Genomic DNA, 22,421 nt, shown 5'->3' with positions numbered 1-22,421 from the left:
TGAGTTCGCTGCCCTACCCTGCTGAATAGACCATTCTGTTCACCACTGAAAAATGCTAATAATCTCACACAACAACATCCCATGCTGCTTACCAGCATCCAAATCACAACATGTGCAAGTGACCAGCAATACTGGTATTTAGAAAATACAAACTGAGACTTTCAGTCAGGGACATGCCCTACACTTACAGCACTAGAAAGGGTCCTCAGTCAAACTATTAAAAAAACACACACACACACACACACACACACACACACACACACACACACACACACACACACACACACACACACACACACACACACACACACACACTACAAGCAAAAAGGGAGGTTAATGGATCATATACAGGCTAAGCTTGACTTGAAGACAACTGAGTGACCCAGAGAAGATTGAAGACGAAGGCACAGCAGGGTATAGCATTTACCACAGTGCTGTAGGATAACATGAGGGAGACCTCTGAGATGAGGGCAAGATGGTATATGAGCTCTGGGCACAAGTGGCTGAAGCCAACACGGAAATGAGAGGAATCGAGAGTTCAGCCTCAAGAAATAGGCTGAGTAATGAGAAATAGAACTCCATGACGCTGGTCCTTCGCATGGCTGAGAGAACACAGTCCCCAGTTTCCTGCCCTTTTCAAGCCATTTCAAATGAACAACTCAGGCAGTTTTCAGGCAGTCGGCAAATTAAATGGATCAATCCGAACTCACACTAAAAGCATAAACAAGAAACAAGATGAATATCAGATACATTCCTCACTTGAAATGCCCGCCGAGTAAATCTGTAATGATTCATGATGGAAGAAATTTACACATGGGAGGCCACTCCAGAGATACTCCATTAGGATGGCAATTATTAACTACAGTGTCATTAAGACAGTGTATGTGTGTATGTGTGTGTGTGTGTGTGCACGCACGGTGTGTGTGCATGCATAAAATACATCCACGCCTCAGTATCTAACAAATATTGTGACATACTTTGCCTATGATTAGCAGAGTGAGACTTGATATAATTAAAAGTCAGTCATATTTCCTGTGAGACAGACTCTCTATCCTCTCAATAGCTGAAAGTTCTCTCTTCTGCACTGTTGTGTTGAGGAGACTATCTGTTTGTGTGATCAATGGAAGACCATGGAAGTGTTTAGGAAACCTTTATTAAAGGAATATTCTGCATTCAATACAAGTTTGGCTCTTAAAAGGCAGAAAGCTTATAATTTTATAAAAGCACTTACAATGTTTTTTTTCTAGTAAAACTCATGTATTATTTTATCTGTAAAGTTGTTTAAATAATTGTTTTTATAGATGTTTTAGGGTTTAATACATTCATTCGTCATGACAACAAAGTTGTAAAATTTGATATAACTTTACAAAGAAAAGTTAAGGAAGCGATTTGATCACACTTAAATCATGTTTACACACATAAGGTTTACATCTTGTGACTATACTTTTGAAAAAAAGAGTATTTTAATGTTTACGGATTGGCCCCCATTCACTTCCATTGTAAGTGCCTCACTGTAAACCTTATATTATATTTTTATTTAAAGAAAAGGAGGGATGAATCAAAATAAATTTTTGTGGTAATCAACATTGTCATAAATGCTATCAATAGAGCTTAACTTGTACTGAACCCAAAATATTCCTTTAAAACTGTCGTTATTTTTGCAATTCTGCTTGGTGTCACTATAGACCCAGAATTAAACACTTCACCAATAACTAAGTCTAAATTGTATTTCTTGATAAATGATCTATATAGATCATATATATAAAACATTTGAATATATTTTCATTTTTACCCCCTTTGGCTCAGATCCTTTTTTATTTTATTTAAAGAGGTTTCATAATAATCATTCATAACAATCATTTGTCTAGTTTCATAATAAGTTTGATGCTATTTATCCTAGTTGTCATCTTGGCCTAGTCTAAAATGTAGAATGAGCTGAAAATGGCTGACATGAGAGACCATTTAAAGGCTCAGGAACCCTTTGCAGGTGTTTAGCTGATTAGAGTGTGACACTTTGAGCCTACAATACTGAACCTTTTCACAATATTCTAATTTTCTGAGATTCTGAATTTGGGGTTTTCATAAGCTGTAAGCCATAATCATCAAAATTATATCAAATAAAGGCTTGAAATATCTTACTTTGCTTGTAATGAGTCTATATAATATATTAGTTTCAACTTTTAAGTTGAATTACTGAAATTAATGAACTTTTGCACGATATTCTAATTTTTCGAGTTTCACCTGTATAAGTTTAAATATGCCAAATATGCTCTAAATAAATCAGGACCTCCTTGCGAAGTGAGACCCCAGTCTGCAGATCTTGTAATACTCCAGGGAATCTGACACAGTGTAAGAAAAGAAAGTAATTGGGGGAGCAGTACTGTTCATGACAGCTGTTGTCTGGAAAAACAGGGGATGCATGCAAAAAGTAGAAAGATTCAGGGTATAAACTCCAATGTTTAATTTTATCTTAAAATTAGGCCTTAAAGGGATAGTTCACACAAAAATGACAATTTTGTCATCGTTTACTCACCCTCATGTTTTTCCGAACCAATAGTCATATGAGTGTGTCAAAATGGGGACAGAATTAAATTTTTTGTGTGAACTATCCTTCCAAAGGATAGTTCAAGCTCAAATTTATGCTAATGAATAAAGGCCCCTGAAAAAGCATACAAGCATCCACCTAACAAGCTTTCAGGGTGTGTTTAGCTGTGTGTTTTTAGGAAAGCATGAGAGAGAGAAAAATGAGAAAGACGGTACTTTCCCCCCAAAAAAACCTTGTTAACAACCAAACAATAATGATTCCTCAGAACAGCAAACGAAGACAATTTGGCAAACCAAGATAAGCTTATTACTGTGACAAAGTAATTATGAAACACAATAAAAGAAACAAATGAACGAATATTGCATTTTAGTTGTGCATGCTGAGTTAAAGCTGAAAGGTTTAATTGGCTCTCAACAGGACATTTACTCACCGATAAGGGTGGAACGTCCGTCTCCCAGTGGGTAGCGCTGGTAGCGGGGAACAGGGAAGGGAGGCAATTTGTGGAACTGGGAGTGTAGCAGGGGCTCCAATCTAGAGGCCGACGGGTCAGAGGGGTAGAACAGGTTGAAGATTTGAGAACATGCAGGCTGGAGCTGAGACACTGTGGGATAGAGGACAGATTATGTTAGTGGGGATGGATTATATATAAAGTTTAGTTGTGATTGAGGTGGAGGATAATGGAAATAGCCTTGCAATGGAGTCTTGACTAGGGATGGTTCATGATGGTTGACTAGTTTATCAACATTTTCTTCACACATTCTTTTCTGTTTTTTGTTTTAATAATTTTAGTTGCAGTGTTTCAATGTGCGTGCTGACATCGTGCTGTGCTTCTGCTACAAGACAGTTCAGTCATGACAACTCATGGAAATATTTTGCATGTTAATGTGGGTATGACATATTGATAGGATATTGGACTTGGAGGAATAGATCTGTTACACTGCTGCTTCTGCAGCAGAGCAAGTATGGAGACTTGCTACTGCAAGAACACATACAGACACACTGGTAACACTTTACAATAAGGTAACATTAGTTAATGCCTTAATTAACATTACTTAATGCATTAGCTAACATCAACAACACCCTTTTACAGCATTTATTAATCATTGTTTTTGAAAATCTTTAGATATATAGCTCATGTGAACTAACAAGGAACAGCGCCTCTTTACAGTGTTTATTCATGTTTATTGATGTGAAGGCCTTTAATATTATATATAAACTTTTCAGGACACTGTATTTTAAAGATAATATTGTAAAAATCCAAATAACTTTACAGATCTTTATAGTAAATGGTTTAAACAATGTTTTCCATGCTTGTGAATGAACCATAAACAAATAATTAATATGCACCTGTGGAATGTCATTAAGACAATTAAAGTCATAGTTATAAAAACTTAGGACACTATAGAGACCTTTCTACTGACTCTGAAAAACACCAAAAGAAAGATGCCCAAGGTCCCTGCTTATCTGCGTGAATGTGCCTTATGCGTGCTGCATGGAGGCATGAGGAATGCAGATGTGGCTAGGGTAATAAAATGCAATGTCCATATTGTGAGATGCCTAAGACAGTGCTACAGAGAAACAGGAAGGACAGCTGATCATCCTCCCAGTGGCAGACCACATGTAACAACACCTGCACAGGATAGGTACATCCGAATATCACACCTGCGCAACAACAACTGCCCGAGTTACACCAGGAATGCACAATCCCTCCATCAGTGCTCAGACTGTCCGTAATAGGCTGAGGGAGGCTGGACTGAGGGCTTGTAGGCCTGTTGTAAGGCAGATCCTTACCAGACATCACAGGCAACAACATCGCCTATGGGCACAAACCCACCTTTGCTGGACCAGACAGAACTGGCAAAAAGTGCTCTTCACTGACGAGTCACGGTTTTGTCTTACCAGGGGAGATGGTCGGACTCATGTTTATTGTCGAAGGAATGAACTTTACCCCGAGGCCTGTACTCTGGAGCGGGATCATTTGGAGGTGGAGGGTTCATTATGGTATGGGGCAGTGTGTCACAGCATCATCAGACTGAGCTTGTTGTCATTGCAGGCAATCGCAATGCTGTGTATTACAGGGAAGACATCCTCCTCCCTCATGCGTTACCCTTCCTGCAGGCTAATCCTGACATGACCCTCCAGCATGACAATGCCACCAGCAATACTGCTCGTTCTGTGCATTATTTCCTGCAAGACATTAATGTCAGTTTTCTGCCATGGTAAGCGAAGAGCCCAGATCTCAATCCCATTGAGCATGTCTGGGACCTGTTGGATCAGAGGGTGAGGGCTAGGGCCATTGCCCCCAGAAATGTCTAGGAACTTGCAAGTGCCTTGGTGGAAGAGTTGGGTAACATCTCACAGCAAGAACAGGCAAATGGTGCAGTCCACGAGGAGGAGATGCACTGCAGTATTATATACAGTACTGTGCAAAAGTTTTAAGCACTTGTGAATTGTACAGTTCTTGAAGGGAGTGCAGGGGGCAGGTTTAACTTCCTCAGCTGGCGAAGTAAGTACAACCTCTCCTTTTCACAATGAAGTCAATGTGGGTCTCCAACTTCAGGCCCAATGAGAGAGTTGGTTTAATTTAGTCCGGAGAATGGCTGGGAATGATGGCGTTGGAAGCCGAACTGAAGTGAAAGGAAGCAGTTGTTTCCAAACTGCAACTGTATATAAAAGGGAAAAGCTCTGCTTGAGCCCCTCTATTGTGAAGAGCGAGCTTAAACAGTTTACCTGCTTTACATTTAATATATAAATATAAAGCAGGTAAATTGATTAATGCATCATCTAACGCAGTAGTTCTCAACGTTTATGATTCCAATCCATACACAAGAAAAATATCCATATTTATAACTTTATAAACAATAATCACTGGCTTCCAGTAACGGCCGTCCACACATTCATGAGAGAGTCGAGTTCCGGCGTATGATGAAGGCGTAGTTTAAGCTCTGGTGAGAAGTGACGAACGCGAAGGCGCGGACAGAAGAAGCCAATTAACGCACGGACAGCCGTTACCGGAATTCAGTGATTATAGTTTATAAAGTTAGAAATATGGATGTAATTTTTTCTTACAAATATGCATCGCTTCGCTTCAGAAGGCCTTTATTAACCCCCTGGAGATGTATGGATTACTTTTTTGATGGATGGATGCACTTTTTTGGGCTTCAAAATCTAAGGTACCATTCATTCCAATTATAAAGCTTGAAAGAGCCAGGATATTTTGTAATATAAATCCGATTGTGTTTGGCTGAAAGAAGAAAGTCATATACACCTAGGACGGCTTGAGGGTGAGTAAATTATGGAATAATTTTCATTTCTTTAATAAATGTTTACTTATACACCTTTTTAATGTTAAGAAATGTGTTAGTATATGTATAAATAAACACTAACTAAGATGAATAAATTCTGTAAATAAGTATTGTTTATTGTTAGTTAAATTTTTTGAATGCAAGAACAAGTCTTATGTAAACCCCTCCTAGAAAAACATTAGATCAGGTTCAGGTAATCCCAAAACCAGCCAATTTATTCAGGGCTTCCTTAAGACCAATTAGTCGACTAGTCAAACAACAACCCACCTACTTGTCAATTTAAAAAATATGTACACTCAAGGAGCACTTTATTAGGAGCATCTGTACGCCTACGTACTTATTCATGTGATTATCTAATCAGTGTTCATGTTGCAGCAGTGTAATGCATAAAATCATTCAGATACAGGTCAGAAGCTTCAGCTAATGTTCACATCAACCATCAGAATGGGGAAAATTTTGATCTCAATGATTTTGACTGTGGCAGGATTGTTGGTGCCAGACTGTTCTGAATATTTCTGTAATTAATGATGTGCTATTTGAGAGTAGATTTGCACAAACCTGTTCACTGCATTATAGAACATTTTGAGATGACGGCAATGCCTACCATTGTGCGAGTATTGTATACAGATGACAATGTATGCTGGGTCATGTATTGGGGAGTGTGTATGATACTAACCCTGGAGAGCAGGAAGCACAGTGCGTCTCATGGCTAGCACCAGTCCAAGAGGACAGCCCAGCAGATAACAATCCGAAACCTCAAAGTCAAAGCGACCTGGATTCAACACTACACTGGTGCTGCTGCCTGGTCTTTGGTCCACTTCATCCTGAATCCGACTGCAAACACACACAAAAAAACCACAAGGATGACATTTAATGAAAAAGTTAAACCAAAATGTTTCTGACTATAAAAACTTCTGGACACTGTGAGTGGTTGTTCGCTCCGAGTAAGATTACCCTAATGAAAATGCCAGCATAACTACTCAGTCATATTGTTGTGTTTTGGATGATGGTTTAACTTCACTAACCCTAAGCTTAAACAACTATGTTTAGTTCAGTGTTGGGTAAGTTACTATCAGGTAATTATACTATTGATTAGTATTTATTAGTATAAACATACACATTTTTTCTCTTAAACTGTTTTCAGATTACATTACTAATTACTTCATTGGAAAAGTAATCACATTACAAATTACTTTACTTTTAAGTTACTTTCTAAAACAAATTCCAAATAATGTCTATATTTCAACGTTGTTCATTGTTACACACAAGTCATACACTCAGCACCTCACATTTCTCCATCACAATGATTACGTTTACTTGGACACCAGAAAGTGGGTTATTGTGAGAAAGCTGCATTCTTGTTTACATGCACTGTATAAGCAGCTTTCTCCTGAGTGACGTAATTACCCTGTGAAGCTTATGTATGAGCACATTTACACAAACGTGAGGAACTGTCAATATTTTACAGTGGTGTGTGTAAATGGGAATATTTTATAGTGTATGTGTTTTTCCCACTGTACTCCCAGAAATGTTTTGTTGACTTGTTTTTGGGCTCCATCCTATGACATTTGTTATTCGTTCTGTTCCACGCACATGCGCACTCTTCAAAATCCTGTTAGAAGAGCGCTTGTGTTAACATGGCCACATAAGCAGCTTTCTCTTAAAGATATTGAAAATATCTCTTAATGGAAATCTGAGTTCTCATTTACATGACGTTTATGAACACCGTTTTATGCAAAAACCTTTGAATAACCTGCTAAAAGTGCACGTAAACGTGGTCAATGACTCATTATGGTGCAATAATTCATGTATTCTACATAGATAATGTATTAGAAATAAGCATGTTGCTATAATTAAATTAACTGATGGTCAATAACTGTAATCTGATTACAAGAACAAAAATGTAACACATTACACTACATTTTCCTAAAAATAATTAAATTACAGTAACTAATTACTTTATAATTGGATTACACCCAGCAATGGTTAAGTAACAGTAACGTCTAGGTTACTAGTGACGAGACATTATGACGATTGCACTGACACAAGGGGCTTCTTTCAGAAGCCTCGGATACCTCTGAATATGGAAAAGGCCAATACCAAATTGGCAAACAGAATTTGCATGTCCCGCCCCCGGACATACGGGATCGTGCATCTGTTCAGTCAGGTTCTGCACCGAGAATAAGGTTTGGCCATTACAGTGGCTTGGTACAGTGTTGTGGCAAGGGGGACATAACGTCTCGTTCCCTCCATCAGGGAATGGGGGTTACACTAGTAACCTAGATATTCCACTTCTATCACTCACTCAAACGTTGTGTTGATTTTAGTGACACAAGGGGTCCTTCTTCAATAGCGCCACCTAGACTGAACCGTGTTATGTGATCTGCTGATGCTGGTGCAGCAAGCTGTAGCGTGCCAAGGAGCATGGGCATCAGGCGCCACGTAACCTTCCCCAACGCCCCACTAAGACGTCATATTGTTTTTATTAGGTTCCCAGCATCCAACCAAGGACATTCCCTTGAGGGGTGGGAACAAACGACGTGACAAGCATGGGAGCAGGCCGTGCCATCCGCTGACTTTTCTCTCTCTATGTTTCTCCTCATAGAGTGTTAGATGCGGCTGGGGCCATCTAGCTATAACACGCATCAGGGAAGGTGTTCTTTTCCAGTCCTATTCTTTCAGGGGGAAAAGATCCCACAAAAATTTGGAAAATATATCACATGGGCCTGTTACGCCACACATGGAAGTGGCGCGGTAGTAGGTCCTGCCTAATGAGGGAGGAGCTCTACAAACACGGCAACCGGGGCAGAGGGGACTGCCCAAGGGAGGCGCCTGACCGGGGTGACTGTACCACGGAAAATACATCACAGGGAGATACCGTGATAACCGGCACCTATGGAGCACCTATTCCAGTACAGAGTAAATAGTACCTGTAGTGAGTTTGGTCAGGAATTCCTCAGCTGAATTCACAAACCAGAGGACTGGGGCGGAAAATCATCCAGGGAGCGTGAGGTTGAGGACTCACCTGGGAGTAAAAGCACACGTGTTCGCCTCAGTGAGGGGAAAGGCGCTAGTGCAAGCAGTATACCCGGTCAGTTGTCCCGTGTTACCGAGTTCTACATGCTCGGACCCGACAAAACACAGGACGAAACTGACTCAACCCGGAGATTGTAGAATCTCACAAAGTTATTGGGTGTTGTCCAGCCCACTGCTTTACAGATGTCTGCTAGAGAGGTGCCGTTGGCCAGTGCCCACAAGAATGCGCACTGCTTGTAGAGTGTGCTCGAACCCGCAAGGGGGCGGGCATGGCCTAGGTCCGATAGGCCAATGCGATGGCATTGACTACCCAGTGGGCGAGCCTCTGTTTGGAGACAGCGTTCCCTTTCCGCTGTCCGCCAAAGCAAACAAGGAGCTGCTCAGAGAGTATAAAGCTCTGTGTGCGGTCCAAACAGGTATGCAAAGGACGTACCGGACCAGCAACGATAAGGCTGGGTCTGCCTCCTCCCGGGGCAGCACTTGCAGATTCACTAGAAAGAAGGTCTTTCCTCAGGAGGATTTGCCAGAGAGGTGCTGTCGCGAGGAGCGAAAGATCCGAGAACCAAGTCCGGGTAGGCCAGTAAGGGGCCACTAGACCTGACCTTGCACAGCACCTGTCCTCAGCATCAGATTTCTGCATGTAGCAGCGATATTCTCATCCAGTTCAGGGGGTCTGAAGAAGACATCGAACTGGCCGTGAGGTGAGCAGGTCTCGCATCGAGCCCGGACGGTAGCAAACGAGCATGCAGGGGGTGGGTGGTCTGCAGGGATTTACCCGGCGAAATCGCGCCCGCAGAAATCTCCAAATTGCCTCCATCGCCAGCCGAGTTGGCCTCAATCCCGTGGGAAGAAGGCGCAACGCGGGAGCGGCTGGAGTGGCGTTTCATTTAAGGAAGGAAAGCCACGACTGCAACGTTGCAATGGTCACACTCTCGCAATGAGAACATGAACCATTCATAAACGCTGCCTCGGTGTGAACGCAGCCCATACAAGTGAGGCAGCATATATGACCGTCAGAAGCGGAGAGATATCTACCGCATCCAGGAAATAAACAAAGGCGGAAAGGCATCTTCAAAAAGACACGTCTATAAAAAGACGTTCAACGACAATGTGCAAACTCTTTTAGGGGAAATATACTCTTTTAGGAAATGCTGTCGAGGCGCCCAGGGGCGTGAACTGCACTGGCGTGCAGAGAAGGGAGAAAGCCGCTGGTAATGCGCCGTAGGATCCAACAGCAATGCTCTTAGAGGTGAGTGGAACAGTAGTGAGTGTTTCAGCTTGCTGATCACACAACCGCTCGGCTCCGAAGAAAGAATCTGACTGAACAGATGAAAGATCCCTGCCTTTTATACCCATATGTCTCATTGTCAACTTCATATTACATTCACTAGAAAGACCATTCCTCCAGGAACGTAAACTAAACTAGTACTAAAGTACTTCCAGATTACATGTAGTCAAATACTACCCAACACCTAATATATTTTAATAGTGTGCATGTTTCCTCGGAATCAAAGCCATGACCCTGCCAGTGCTGGTGCCAAATGTGGTTCAAATGTACAATTTAAATTCAGAACAGTTATGACATTTCATCTTTAATGTTTAAAGTCTTCAAGATCAAGGTTCAGACTGAAGAGCTGTTTTCAGTCTCTCTCTACCAATAGATTGCTTTGTGCTTCCTTTGGCTTTCCATTTAAAAAACAAAAGTATGATCCCTCTCATTCTACGGCTACCTTCTCTTAGCCATTTTAAAATCCTAATTTACCCAAAACGGATTATAGCAAGAATAATTTTGTTTGACTGTCTGCAACTTTTCACACTGTCTTTCAAATCTCTTGCACATTGTTTGTCTTTGTTATCATGCTATAAACGATGACAGAAAAGCTCTTAGGCTGCTTAAGACCCGCTATCTCACCTCAGATTGAGTGTGAAAAGGATGGGGTGTACAGGGCCCAGGGGAAGAGATGATTGGGAGAGAGATGTAGAGAGCTGAGGGGTGTGGATGAGCCCAGTGATAAGTTTCCCTCAGGACCAGCACTATCAGTCTTTTGTGGGATCCGGTGCTTCCTTACAATCCTTACAATGGCCATTTAGCAAATGCACAAAGGCCAAAGATACCGTATAGCAATTACCTTAGGCAAGATGACTTGCATTGCATGGGTGGTGTAGTGGAGTGTTTCCCAACCCTGTTTATGGAGGTACACCAACAGTAAATATTTTTAATGTCTCCTTAATCTAACATACAATCTAACATAGGTTGAAGTCATTAAAACTCATTTTTTAACCTCTCCACAGATTTAATATTAGCAAACTACAGTTTTGGCAAGTCGTTTAGGACATTGACTTTGAGCATGACACAAACACATTTTCTAAACAATTGTTTACAGACAGATTGTTTCACTTTTAATTGACTATATCACCATTCCAGTGGGTCAGAAGTTTACAGTTTAAGTTAACTGTGCCTTTAAGCAGCTTGGAAAATTCCAGAAAATGTTGTCAAGCCATAGGAGGTGTACTTGTTGATGTATTTTAAGACCTACATTCAAACTCAGTTCCTTTTTGCTTGACATAATGTAACGCGCACAAGAAGAGACAGTCACAATGTCGCATTAAAACAGCTTTATTAAACAAAAGCAGGCTACAGTACAAAGGGGCATATCCAGTGAAGAGTAGTCAACCGGGAGTGTGAGGTCGAAGCCGGGGAATCAGTAGATGACAAAGGGGCAAATCCAAAGAAGCGTAGACAAGGGGAGCGTTAGGTCGAAGCCGGGAAATCAGTATACAAAGGGGCGAGACAAGCGAGAGGAAAAGACTGGGGATTCTAGGGGAACACTAGAGCTGGCAAAGCGAAGGGGTAAACTAAACAATAACCAACAAGAGTGAAGCGAAAGGGCAGCGTATATATAGGGGAAAACGAACAGTGCAGGTGAGACTAATAATCTAGTGATTAGAACGAGTGCGGGTGAAACTAATACTCTGATGAATGTGAGTGAGCGCGAGAGCCAGAGGGGGCGGGTGCAGGTGAAACTAATAACAGGGAACGTGCACGCTAACAAGGGGACTGTGGAGTTAAATACGGGACGAAATGGGCAAAGAAGAGGTAAGGGCAAAACGGGACAAGGTGAATGTTACACATAATGGGAAAATCAAAAGAAATCAGGCAAGACCTCAGAAACAAATTGTGGTTCTCTACAAGTCTAATTCATCCTTGGGATCAATTTCCAAATGGCTGAAGGTAACACATTCATCTGTACAAACAATAGTACCCAAGTATAAACACCATGGGACCATGCAGCTAACATACCGCTCTGGAAGGAGACACTTTCTGGCTCCAAGAGATGAAGGTTGTTTGACGTGAAAAGTGCAAATCAATTCCAGAACAACAGCAAAAACCACCATAAAAAGCCAGACTACAGTTTGCAAGTGCACATGGGGACAAAGATCTTCCCTTTTGGAGAAATGTCCTGTGGTCTAATGAAACAAAAATGTAACAGTTTGGCCATAATGACCAATGTTATGTTTGGAGGAAAAAGGGTGAGGCTTGCAAGCCGAAGAACACCATCCCAACCATGAAGAATGGGGGTGGCAGCATCATGTTGTAGGGGTGCTTTGCTGCAGGAGTGACTGGTACACTTCACAAAATAAATGGCATCACGAGGAAGGAAAATTATGTGGATATATTGAAGCAACATCTCAAGACATCAGCCAGAAAGTTAATGGGTCTTCTTGTCGCAAATGGGTCTTCCAAATGGACAATGACCCCAAGAATACCTCCAAAGTTGTGGCTAAATGGCTTAAGGAAAACAAAGTCAAGGTATTGGACTGGCCATGACAAAGTCAAGACCTCAAACCGATAAAACATTTGTGAGCAGAACTGAAAAAGTGTGTGCGAGCAAGGAGGCCTACAAACCAGACTCAGTTACACCAGTTCTGTCTGGAGGAATTGGCCAAAATTCCAGCAACTTATTGTGAGAAGCTTGTGGAAGGCTACCCAAAAGGTTTGACCCAAGTTAAACAATTTAAAGGCAACGCTAGCAAATACTAATAAATAAAGTTCTGACCCATTGGGAATATTATGAAAGGAATAAAAATAAAATCTGAACATTCACACACCAATAACGGCAGAGCTGCCATGCAAGGTGCTAGCCTGCCATTGGGAGCAACGTCAGGTTCAGTGTCTTGCCAAAGGACTCTTCGGCAGGTGGAGTTTTGAGGGCCGGGAATCGAACCACCAACCCTGCGATTAGTGGCCACCTGTGCTACCACCTGAGCCACAGCCGCCCCATATGTGAGGCAGCGACCGCCCAGTCCCAGCAAGTGTTGCCAACTACTTTCAATGAAAAGTAGCTAAAGCCTTCTCAAAAAGTTGCTAAATGTCGCTAGATGATGTAATGCGTTATTTAGCATATTCATGATGAAATCACGTCATATTTTCATTATGCCTAATGTTTGCTTCTCTCCTACCCTCTGTGCTCACATATTGTATTTTAATACAGCTGAATTCCCAATAAAGCTGTTCTCATGTACATATTTGTTCTGTTTCTGTTGTCAGACAACATAACGAGTATGAAATAGTGACTGAAACACCGCCCATTAAGACTACATGTTAACCAGTAATCACTTACAGTCAATTTCCAAGCTGCTGCTCTGCACTGCTAAAATTCTGATTTTATAACATCAGTTAAAGACAACGGCTGTGCTGTGATTTCGGCTATATTTACATATATATATATATATATATATATATATATATATATATATATATTATATTTAATTATCACACATAGAGAAAGTTAGAAGTGGCAGCACCTGTTAATTGTTTTTCTATTTTAAAAGCATTAACGAGCTGCTTAAAATATGTTCTTTTATAGTTTTATAAGTTATTTTGGGCAGTGAAATGTTTTGTTTATAACTGAATCATAGATTGGATGACCAGACCTCCCAATTAATTACACAGGACAGTCCCAGTTTTTGGTAGGCTCACATTTTTTCTTCTAAGATTTTATTTTCTCGTTGTCCTTCTGGTGTCATTTGCAAAGAAGAAAATAAATTTTGTTGCACGATACATTCATGCTAGTCTTCAGCAAATCAGCTGAAATTTGTCTGGTTACCATGACAATGACGCCATGCGCTCTATTTCATACAGTTAGTCAGCGCAAATGCCCAAAATAATGCAAAAATGCATTTTCAACAAGGTGAGAGAATCCGATCCATGTCTTCACGCAACACGTGAAAATGTAAGTGGGTGTTTTCTGAAAATCAGACAAGAATCACACTTCGCTCAACTGCACTTTTTTTTTACATAGTACAAGCACTTCCACACAAGGAATATTCCGGGTTAAGCGCAATCAACAGCATTTGTACCATACTATTGATTACCACAAAATACATTTTGACTCATCCCTCCTTTTCTTTAAAAAAGCAGAAAAATGTGTTCAGTGAGGATGGGGCAAATTTTCGAATGTTAAAATACTGTTTCAAAGATATAACCACAAGACATAAAGGATATGCATGAAAACATGATTTTAGTGTGATAAAACATTTTCTGTGTAAAGTTATACCAAAGTTTACAACTTCTTGGCTATGACAATGTAATGTCAACAAGCCCTAAAAGTACTGTAATATTACTATTTAAACAACTTTACAGCTCAAATAATAAATGAGTTTTAACAGAAGAATTAATGCACATGCTTTTATAAAATTATAAGCTTCACATTTCTTTGTTTAAACCCTCCAAAAATTGGCCACATTCACTTTCATTTTCCCCATTGACTTCCATTGTAAGAGCCTCACTCTGACACACATTTTTGCTTTTTTTTAAAAGGAAGGACAAATCTAAATTAATTTTTGTGTTAAACTATATTATTCCACAAATGTTGTTGATTGAGCTTAACTTGTATTGAACCAGGAACATTCCTTTAAATGTTGAGATGTGGGGATTGTATTTAGATTTTTAGTTCAAATGTGTTCCTGACATGACTAGTCTACTCATAATCACATATGCAATATGAAATTTAATTATGAGGAATTTGTAAATAATAAAAAAAGCTAAAATGTGGTTAAACAGTGAAAAACAAAATATAAAATAAAATATACATTTTCACAAACTATATATTGCAATATACCTTTGCATACCCCTTTTGTTATAGGCCTACGTGATTTCACACCCTTTTCAGAATGTATGCAAATATAACAGATAAAAGATTATATATTATATTTAGTACTGCCCTTCAAAAGCTGCATTACACAAAATGTACTATAATTTACACAAATCATTCTGTTCAAAAGTTTTCATCCCCTTAATTCTTAAGTTGCCTTTTTGAGCATCAATGAATGTTGTAATCATCAATATGTGACCATCAATTGTCCTAAGTGACAAAAGTGGATGTCTATATCATTTAGCCACTGCTGGGAAGAACTCAAATGTGCAAAAGATGCTGGGAAACCAAAGAATGAACAGTATTTTTCTTAAGGAAAGTGGGCAGCTTCACAGATCAGGACAAAGCAGGGACTCATGAACAATTATTACACAGTCATTAATCATAGAGAAAGAAACACACCATGTGAGTAGTTCTAAAGCTCGCATGAAGTCTGTCTCATGAATGTGCACAGGAGATCAGCGGTCGGTTTAGAGTTTAACTTAATAATACATCAGATTTCGGTTTGTTTCTCACCAAACATTATCATATTCCTTCAGAGCAAGACATGAGTCGCATACAATAATTTTTTAGACTTCTAAATTATACTTTTGTGTCCTTTTGAAGCTTGAAGCGTTGGTCACCATAAACTGCCACTCTGTGACGTCACTGAGCACAAATTTTTTTTTTTCTCACAATTTCTCCCATTTTGTTAAGAAAAAGAAAGAAAAAAAGGAGTTATAACAACCCAGGGGTGAGAAAACAATTACTGAATTTTCATCTTTGGGTAAACTATCCCTTTTAGAACCAAAGGAATGTAAACTTTTGAACCAAATCATTTGTTTATATGCAGTTACCAGCAGTTTGTCTTGTGGAATATACAATATATGAATATCTGTTGTCAAATAGCTTCTTCAAGGTAGTGCTAAATAATTTTTTTTGATACCTCTTATTTTTTTTAAAACAATAACACAAGGACTCATCAGGTTTTTACATGCACAAGCAGTGTGTAGAACTGCCACTTTTTCCGCGAATTAACAATCATGACCATGTTAAATGGGCCTAATATTAGCAGTAGGCTTTACCTGTGTTTTCTGATGTAGCATTTGCAGTCAAGTCGTGAGATGTAACTTCTCAGCGAGTGCTAAAATAAGCTTAAATAATGATGTTGAGTTTATAGTTCAGTTTTAATTCAGATTCATGGACAGACTCAGACTCGGCCTGTTATGGACCTGGTCTAGAGTCCGACTTGGCCCCTTTTATACTCGGACTCAATTGTCTAAATACTCTGACTTGACTCGGACTCAACCCCAACAGTAGGGTCGGGAACCGGACATATCCACCTGTACCACGTGGAGTTTCCTAATTCCCTAAATCACCATTGTGCCATCCTAGATGTGTATGACTTTCTTTCTTCTGCAGAACACAAACAACGAATTTTGGAAGAACATCTCATCTCAATGCAAGTGAATGATGACCAAAATTCTGAACCTCCAAAAAACACATAAAGACAGTATAAAATTAATCCAAAAGACTCCAGTGGTTTAATCCATGTCTTCTGAAGTGATCCAATTGGTTTTAGGTAAGAACAGACCAAAATATAACTCCTTATTTACTTTACATCTTGCTGTTGCAGTCTCTAGGCACAATCATGATTTCAAGCTTGATTACACTTCCTAGTGCTTGACACATGCGCAGAGCTAGATGGCACCAGGAAGTGTAATCGAGCTTGAAATCATGATCACCAAGGAGACTGGTGATGTCAAGATTTATAGTGAAAAAAGTTGTTATATTATGGTCTGTACTCACCCAAAACTGATTCGATCACTTTTTATTGGATATAATTGGATTCATATGGTCTACTTTAATGCTGACTTCATGTGCTTACAGATGCTTCAAAGTTTTGGTCACCATATACTTTCATTGAATGGACCTACAGAGCTGAGATATTCTTCTAAAAATCTTTTTGTTTGTGTTCAGTGAAAGAAAGTCATTCACACCTGGGATGGCATGAGGGTGAATAGATGATGAGAGAAATAATTTTTGGGGGTGAACTATCCCTTAAGTTCAGTCTTGTGCCTTTGTCTTTTTGTCTAGTTTTTCAAATACTTTTTGCTTCAAATCAAAGTTTGCAATGTTGCGTTTCACCTCGGAGCTGGTTGGTTTGATAATTAATACCTTATTTGCATTGTATAATGACAAAACTAATTTCTCTACTTGATGATAAAGTAGTAGAATGCTAATATTGTAGACAGGAAGTCTCTAAAAAATGTACATAAATTAAATCTGTTGAATGCCTGTGACGAAAGCGGAGTAAGAAATCTCACTTCCCACATCAATAACCTAATAAAGGACCATTTATCATATAAACTGTGGGTTTTTGGTACTTTGCTGAAGTAGCTTAGCAGCTTTTGAAACAGTTCTGAAAAGGCATCGTTGGTGTCGGTGCCTCATCCTGTAAATGAACACTGACTATGTCTCAGACTATTAATAGCACTGCAGACAGGCAGGCAGATTCAACATGCAATCATGCAGCCAAAATTGATAAACAGAAATGGGAGGAAGAACTACAAATGTATGGCTTAGCCAGGGGGACGCATCTGTCTTATCTTGTTCTGAATTCTTATCGAAAAAGAAACTGAATTACAGTACTGTGCAAAGGTTTTAGGCACTTGTGAAAAACATTCAAAGTGAGGATTTCTTTAAAAAATAATTACAAATAGTTTTCATTAATCATTTAATGTCATACAAAGTCCAGTAAACAGGAAAAAAGATATAAATCAATATATGGTGTGAACACTTTTGCCTTCAAAACAGCACAAATTCTCCTAGATACACCTGGACACAGACTTTTACACAGTACTGTATATTCATACACAAGCATAAAAATAGACACTAACTTAGGATCCATCTTTCAACATTGCATTTGTTTACATTTACAGGCATGCAGTACCTGCTAAGGAAAGGGTGGTTCTGGCTGCTTGAGGAATCTCCATCATATGAGTCGCTTTGTTTGCGGCTGAATGGGGTTCTCCTTCTGTTGGAGTCACTGGGGGCAGACAGGTCAATGTTGCTTCTGCTAAGCCGCTTGCTGGAGCTCAGGCTCGGGCTGACCTCAGGGTTATCCTGAGTCGGTGGGGGAAGAGGGACGAGAGTCATCCTTTACATAAATGTGTAAATATGCCTTCTGCTTAGACACAATAGCATTACATTAGAAGTGTTTAGAGAAGACTGGACCAAAGTGTCAAACAAAGATTTGACTGGAGTGAAGTGTCAAACAAAGATAGTGTGCTTTGTGAGACCATTGTTCAGTGCTGCCTAAGAATTACTGTAATTTGATAGTAAAAACTGAGTTTTAAGTTGTGTTTAATTTAAGTATCAACATCTGAGACAGATTCTCCTAAAATGCATTTGGAACAATAAATATAGAATTATTATTTTTTTTGACATATAAGAAGACATTTAATTAAAGTGGCAAGAAAAATGATGTGAACTCTTTGGAATTACCCGCATTTTTGAATAAATTTGTCTTAGAAATCTGATTTGATCTTCATCTAAGTTAAAATAATACACAAACACATTTGGGAATTCATTGTACAAGAACTGTACAATCTGAATACATCATTCAAATACTCATGGAGTAGGTTGGAAAAATCATGTAAACCCCCTAGGCTAATGACATCAACTAAAGCTTATTAGAGTCTGGAGTTGGCAACCCTGGCATTCAATTAATGAAAACAGATTGGAGGTGTGGGTTAGAGCTACTTTGACTTATAAAAAGCACTCAAACATTTTGAGTTTGCAAATCACAAGAAGCATCTGCTGACATGGACCATGCCTCGCAAAAAAAAGAGTTCTCAGAAGAATTGTTGCTTTGCATAAAGCTGGAAAGGGTTATTAAGTTATCTCAAAGAGCTTAGATATTCATCTGTACACACTAAGACAAACTGTCTATAAATGAAGATGGTTTAAAACTGTGGCAAGTTTCCCTGGAAGTGGCCGTCCAGCCAAGGTGACTCAAAGGGCACACCGCAGAATGCTCAATGAGGTGAAACAAGAACCCTAGAGTGACAGCTAAAGACTTGAAGGAATCATTGGACCATGTGCCATCATTGATAGAAAAATGAATTCCCAAATGTATCGAGATATCCTACAGGATAATATCAGGGTGGCTGTACGCCAGCTGAAGCTCAGTTGAAGTTGGGTGATGCAGCAGGACAATGAACCTAAACATCGAAGTAAATCCACTACAGAATGGCTTGAAAAAAAGGAAATCCACATTTTGGAATTGCCCAGTTAGATCCCAGACCTTAACATATTATAGATGCTGTGGAATCAGAATAAGCTTTCTTGCCAAGTATGCTTACAAATACAAGGAATTTGCCTTGGTGACAGAAGCTTCCAGTGCACAAACAATAAAACAACAAGACATAGATAATAACAATAATAAAAAATAGAATAAAAATAAAAAGTGGATAGAAAGTGTATATATAGAAATACACAATAAGACAATATATATATATATATATATATATATATATATGTATGTACAATATACAAATACAAATCTGTTATATAAAGAAGCAAGAGAATGTAATGGCAGAAGAGGCATGGCATGTTGGATACATTTAAATAGACTAAGGTGTGTATTGCACATAATCATTGCTCAATGGGACACTTTTAACTGTTCATGAGATGGATAGCCTGAGGGAAAGAACTGTTCCTATGCCTGAAGGTGAGAGCGGGTGTGGGGTGTGAGATTGGGCATTTCAAATATACAGTAGAACACATTAAGGTTGTCAGCCAGTTGTTGGTACCCTACAGTGTTGGGGAATGGAGTCTTGCAGTTAGTAAATTGTTTCAGGCCACTCCACAATGATGCAGGGTCGTTAGCTGGAAACTTGTTTTTCAGCTTATGAGAATAGCTTCTTTTAGCCACTCCGATTTCCTTATTCAGCGTGTTCCTGGCCTGATTGTTCTGTAAGGATCCTTTTTGCCTGACGAAGCTGCCCGAGTTCAGCAGTAAACCACTGTTTGTCCATGTTGTATGTTAAATAAGTCCTAGTAGGAATGCACATATCCTCACAGAAACTAATATAAACTCAGCAAAAAAAATAACTTTTTCAGGACACTGTATTTTAAAGATAGTTTTGTAAAAATCGAAATTATTTTACAGATCTTTATTGTAAAAGGTTTCCCATGCTTGTTCAATGAACCATAAACAATATGCACATGCACCTGTGGAACGGTCTTTAAGACACTAACAGCTTACAGATTGTAGGGAGTGAAGGTCACAGTTATAAAAACTTAAGACACTAAAGAGACCTTTCTACTGACTGGAAAAACACCAAAAGAAAGATGCCCAGGGTCCCTGCTCATCTGCGTGAACGTGTCTTAGGCATGCTGCATGGAGGCATGAGGACTCTAGATGTGGCTAGGGCAATAAATTGCAACATCCGAACTGTGAGATGCCTAAGACAGCACTACAGGGAGACAGGAAAGGCAGCTGATCATCCTCGCAGTGGCAGACCACGTGTAACATCACCTGCACAGGATCGGTACATCTGAATATAACGCCTGCGGGACAGGTACAGAATGGCAACAACAACTGCACGAGTTACCAGGAATGCACGATCCCTCCATCAATGCTCAGACTGTCCACAATAGGCTGAGGGAGGCTGGACTGAGGGCTTGTAGGCCTGTTGTAAGGCAGTTCCTTACCAGACATCACCGCAACAACGTCGCCTATGGGCACAAATCCACCTTCGCTGGACCAGACAGGACTGGCAAAAAGTGCTCTTTACTGACGAGTCATGGTTTTGTCTCACCAGGAGTGATGGTTGGACTCGTGTTGATCGTTGAAATAATGAGCTTTACACCAAGGCCTGAACTCTGGAGCAGGATCGATTTGGAGGTGGAGGGTCCGTCATGGTCTGGGGCGGTGTGTAACAGCATCATTGGACTGAGCTTGTTGTCATTGCAGGCAATCTCAATGCTGTGTGTAACAGGGAAGACATCCTCCTCCCTCATGTTGTACCCTTCCTGCAGGCATATCCTGACATGACTGCTCATTCTGTGCATGATTTTCTGCAAGACAGGAATGTCAGTGTTCTGCCATGGCCAGTGAAGAGCCTGGATCTCAGTCCCATTGAGCACGTCAGGGACCTGTTGGATCAGAGGGTGAGGGCTAGGGCCATTCCCCCCAGAAATGTCCGGGAACTTGTAAGTACCTTGGTGGAAGAGTGGGATAACATCTCACAGCAAGAACTGGCAAATTTGGTGCAGTCCATGAGGAGGAGATGCACTGCAGTACTTGTAATGCAGCTGGTGGAAACACCAGATACTCACTGTTACTTTTGTCATTTGTCAAATGTCTTTGAAACTTGTTCAGTTTATGTCTTAGTTGTTGAATCTTTTTATGTTCATACAAATATTTACACATATTAAGTTTGCTGAAAATAAAAGCAGTTGAAAGTGAGAGGACGTCTTTTTTTGAGTTTCTGATGTCACAGTATCTGTGAGCTTGTCCAGATTGGTGTCAAATACACTCCAATCAGTTCAGTCAAAACAGGCTTGTAGTTCCAGCTCTGCTTCATTGGTCCATCAATTTACAGTCTTTACTACAGGTTTAGTTGATTTTAGTTTCTGCCTGTAAGTTGGAAGATGAACCAGATGGTGATCAGAGAGTCCCAAAGTTTCTCTAGGGACAGGCTGATATGCATCCTTTATTGCTGTGTAGCAATGTTTATTTCTGTCTCTGGTTGGGCATGTAATGTGCTGTTTGTATTTGGGCTGTTCACGTGTGTGGTTTGCTGTGTTAAAATCCCCAAGAATAATAATAACTGAGTCCGGGTATTGTTGGTCCGTGTCTGTGATCTGATCAGTCAGCTGTTGCAGCACTGTGCTCACACACGCTTGTGGAGAAATATAAACACTTATCAGAATAAACTAGGAAAACTCCTGCAGCAAGTAGAAAGGCTTACAGTTAATAAAGAGCACTTCCAAATTAGGACAGCACATCCTCTTTAAAGTTGTTACATCTGTACACCAACATTCATTGATATAAAAGCATGTTCCACTGCCTATCATTTTCTCCATTAACTCTGCAATGTGATCCACTCTGAACAGCTGAAAGCCTGGCAGAAGTAATGCGCTGTCTGGAATGGATTCACTTGTCCATTTTGTTAGGAAAAGAGCGGAGCACTTTTAGAAATCCACGCTGGTGAAGCATGATCAGCACACAGGCACGCTTCCCTCGCCTATGTCTCATAGCGCATTTAAACAACACTGTTGACTAAAATGTCCAACAAAGCGTCAGATTAGTCAAAAACTGGGAAAAGATTGTCTAGTATCTGCTGCCGAATGTTTAGCAGTTCGTCCCTGGTAAAACTGACTGGAAAA

The 22,421-nt window shown here is 40.0% G+C and overlaps 1 protein-coding gene across 1 annotated transcript in view; it reads right to left on the bottom strand.

Moving 5' to 3' along the window:
* Positions 1 to 22,421, bottom strand: part of LOC127630073 (membrane-associated phosphatidylinositol transfer protein 3-like) — a 223,637-nt gene that overhangs the window by 47,529 nt on the left and 153,687 nt on the right. The window contains 3 exon segments of the mRNA XM_052107484.1: positions 2,976 to 3,146; positions 6,527 to 6,684; positions 17,974 to 18,146. Coding sequence (XP_051963444.1) covers positions 2,976 to 3,146; positions 6,527 to 6,684; positions 17,974 to 18,146 — 502 coding nt within the window.

Source organism: Xyrauchen texanus, chromosome 36 (assembly GCF_025860055.1).
Source record: "Xyrauchen texanus isolate HMW12.3.18 chromosome 36, RBS_HiC_50CHRs, whole genome shotgun sequence".
NCBI lineage: Eukaryota > Metazoa > Chordata > Actinopteri > Cypriniformes > Catostomidae > Xyrauchen > Xyrauchen texanus.
This window is presented reverse-complemented; position numbering and strand designations above follow the sequence as displayed.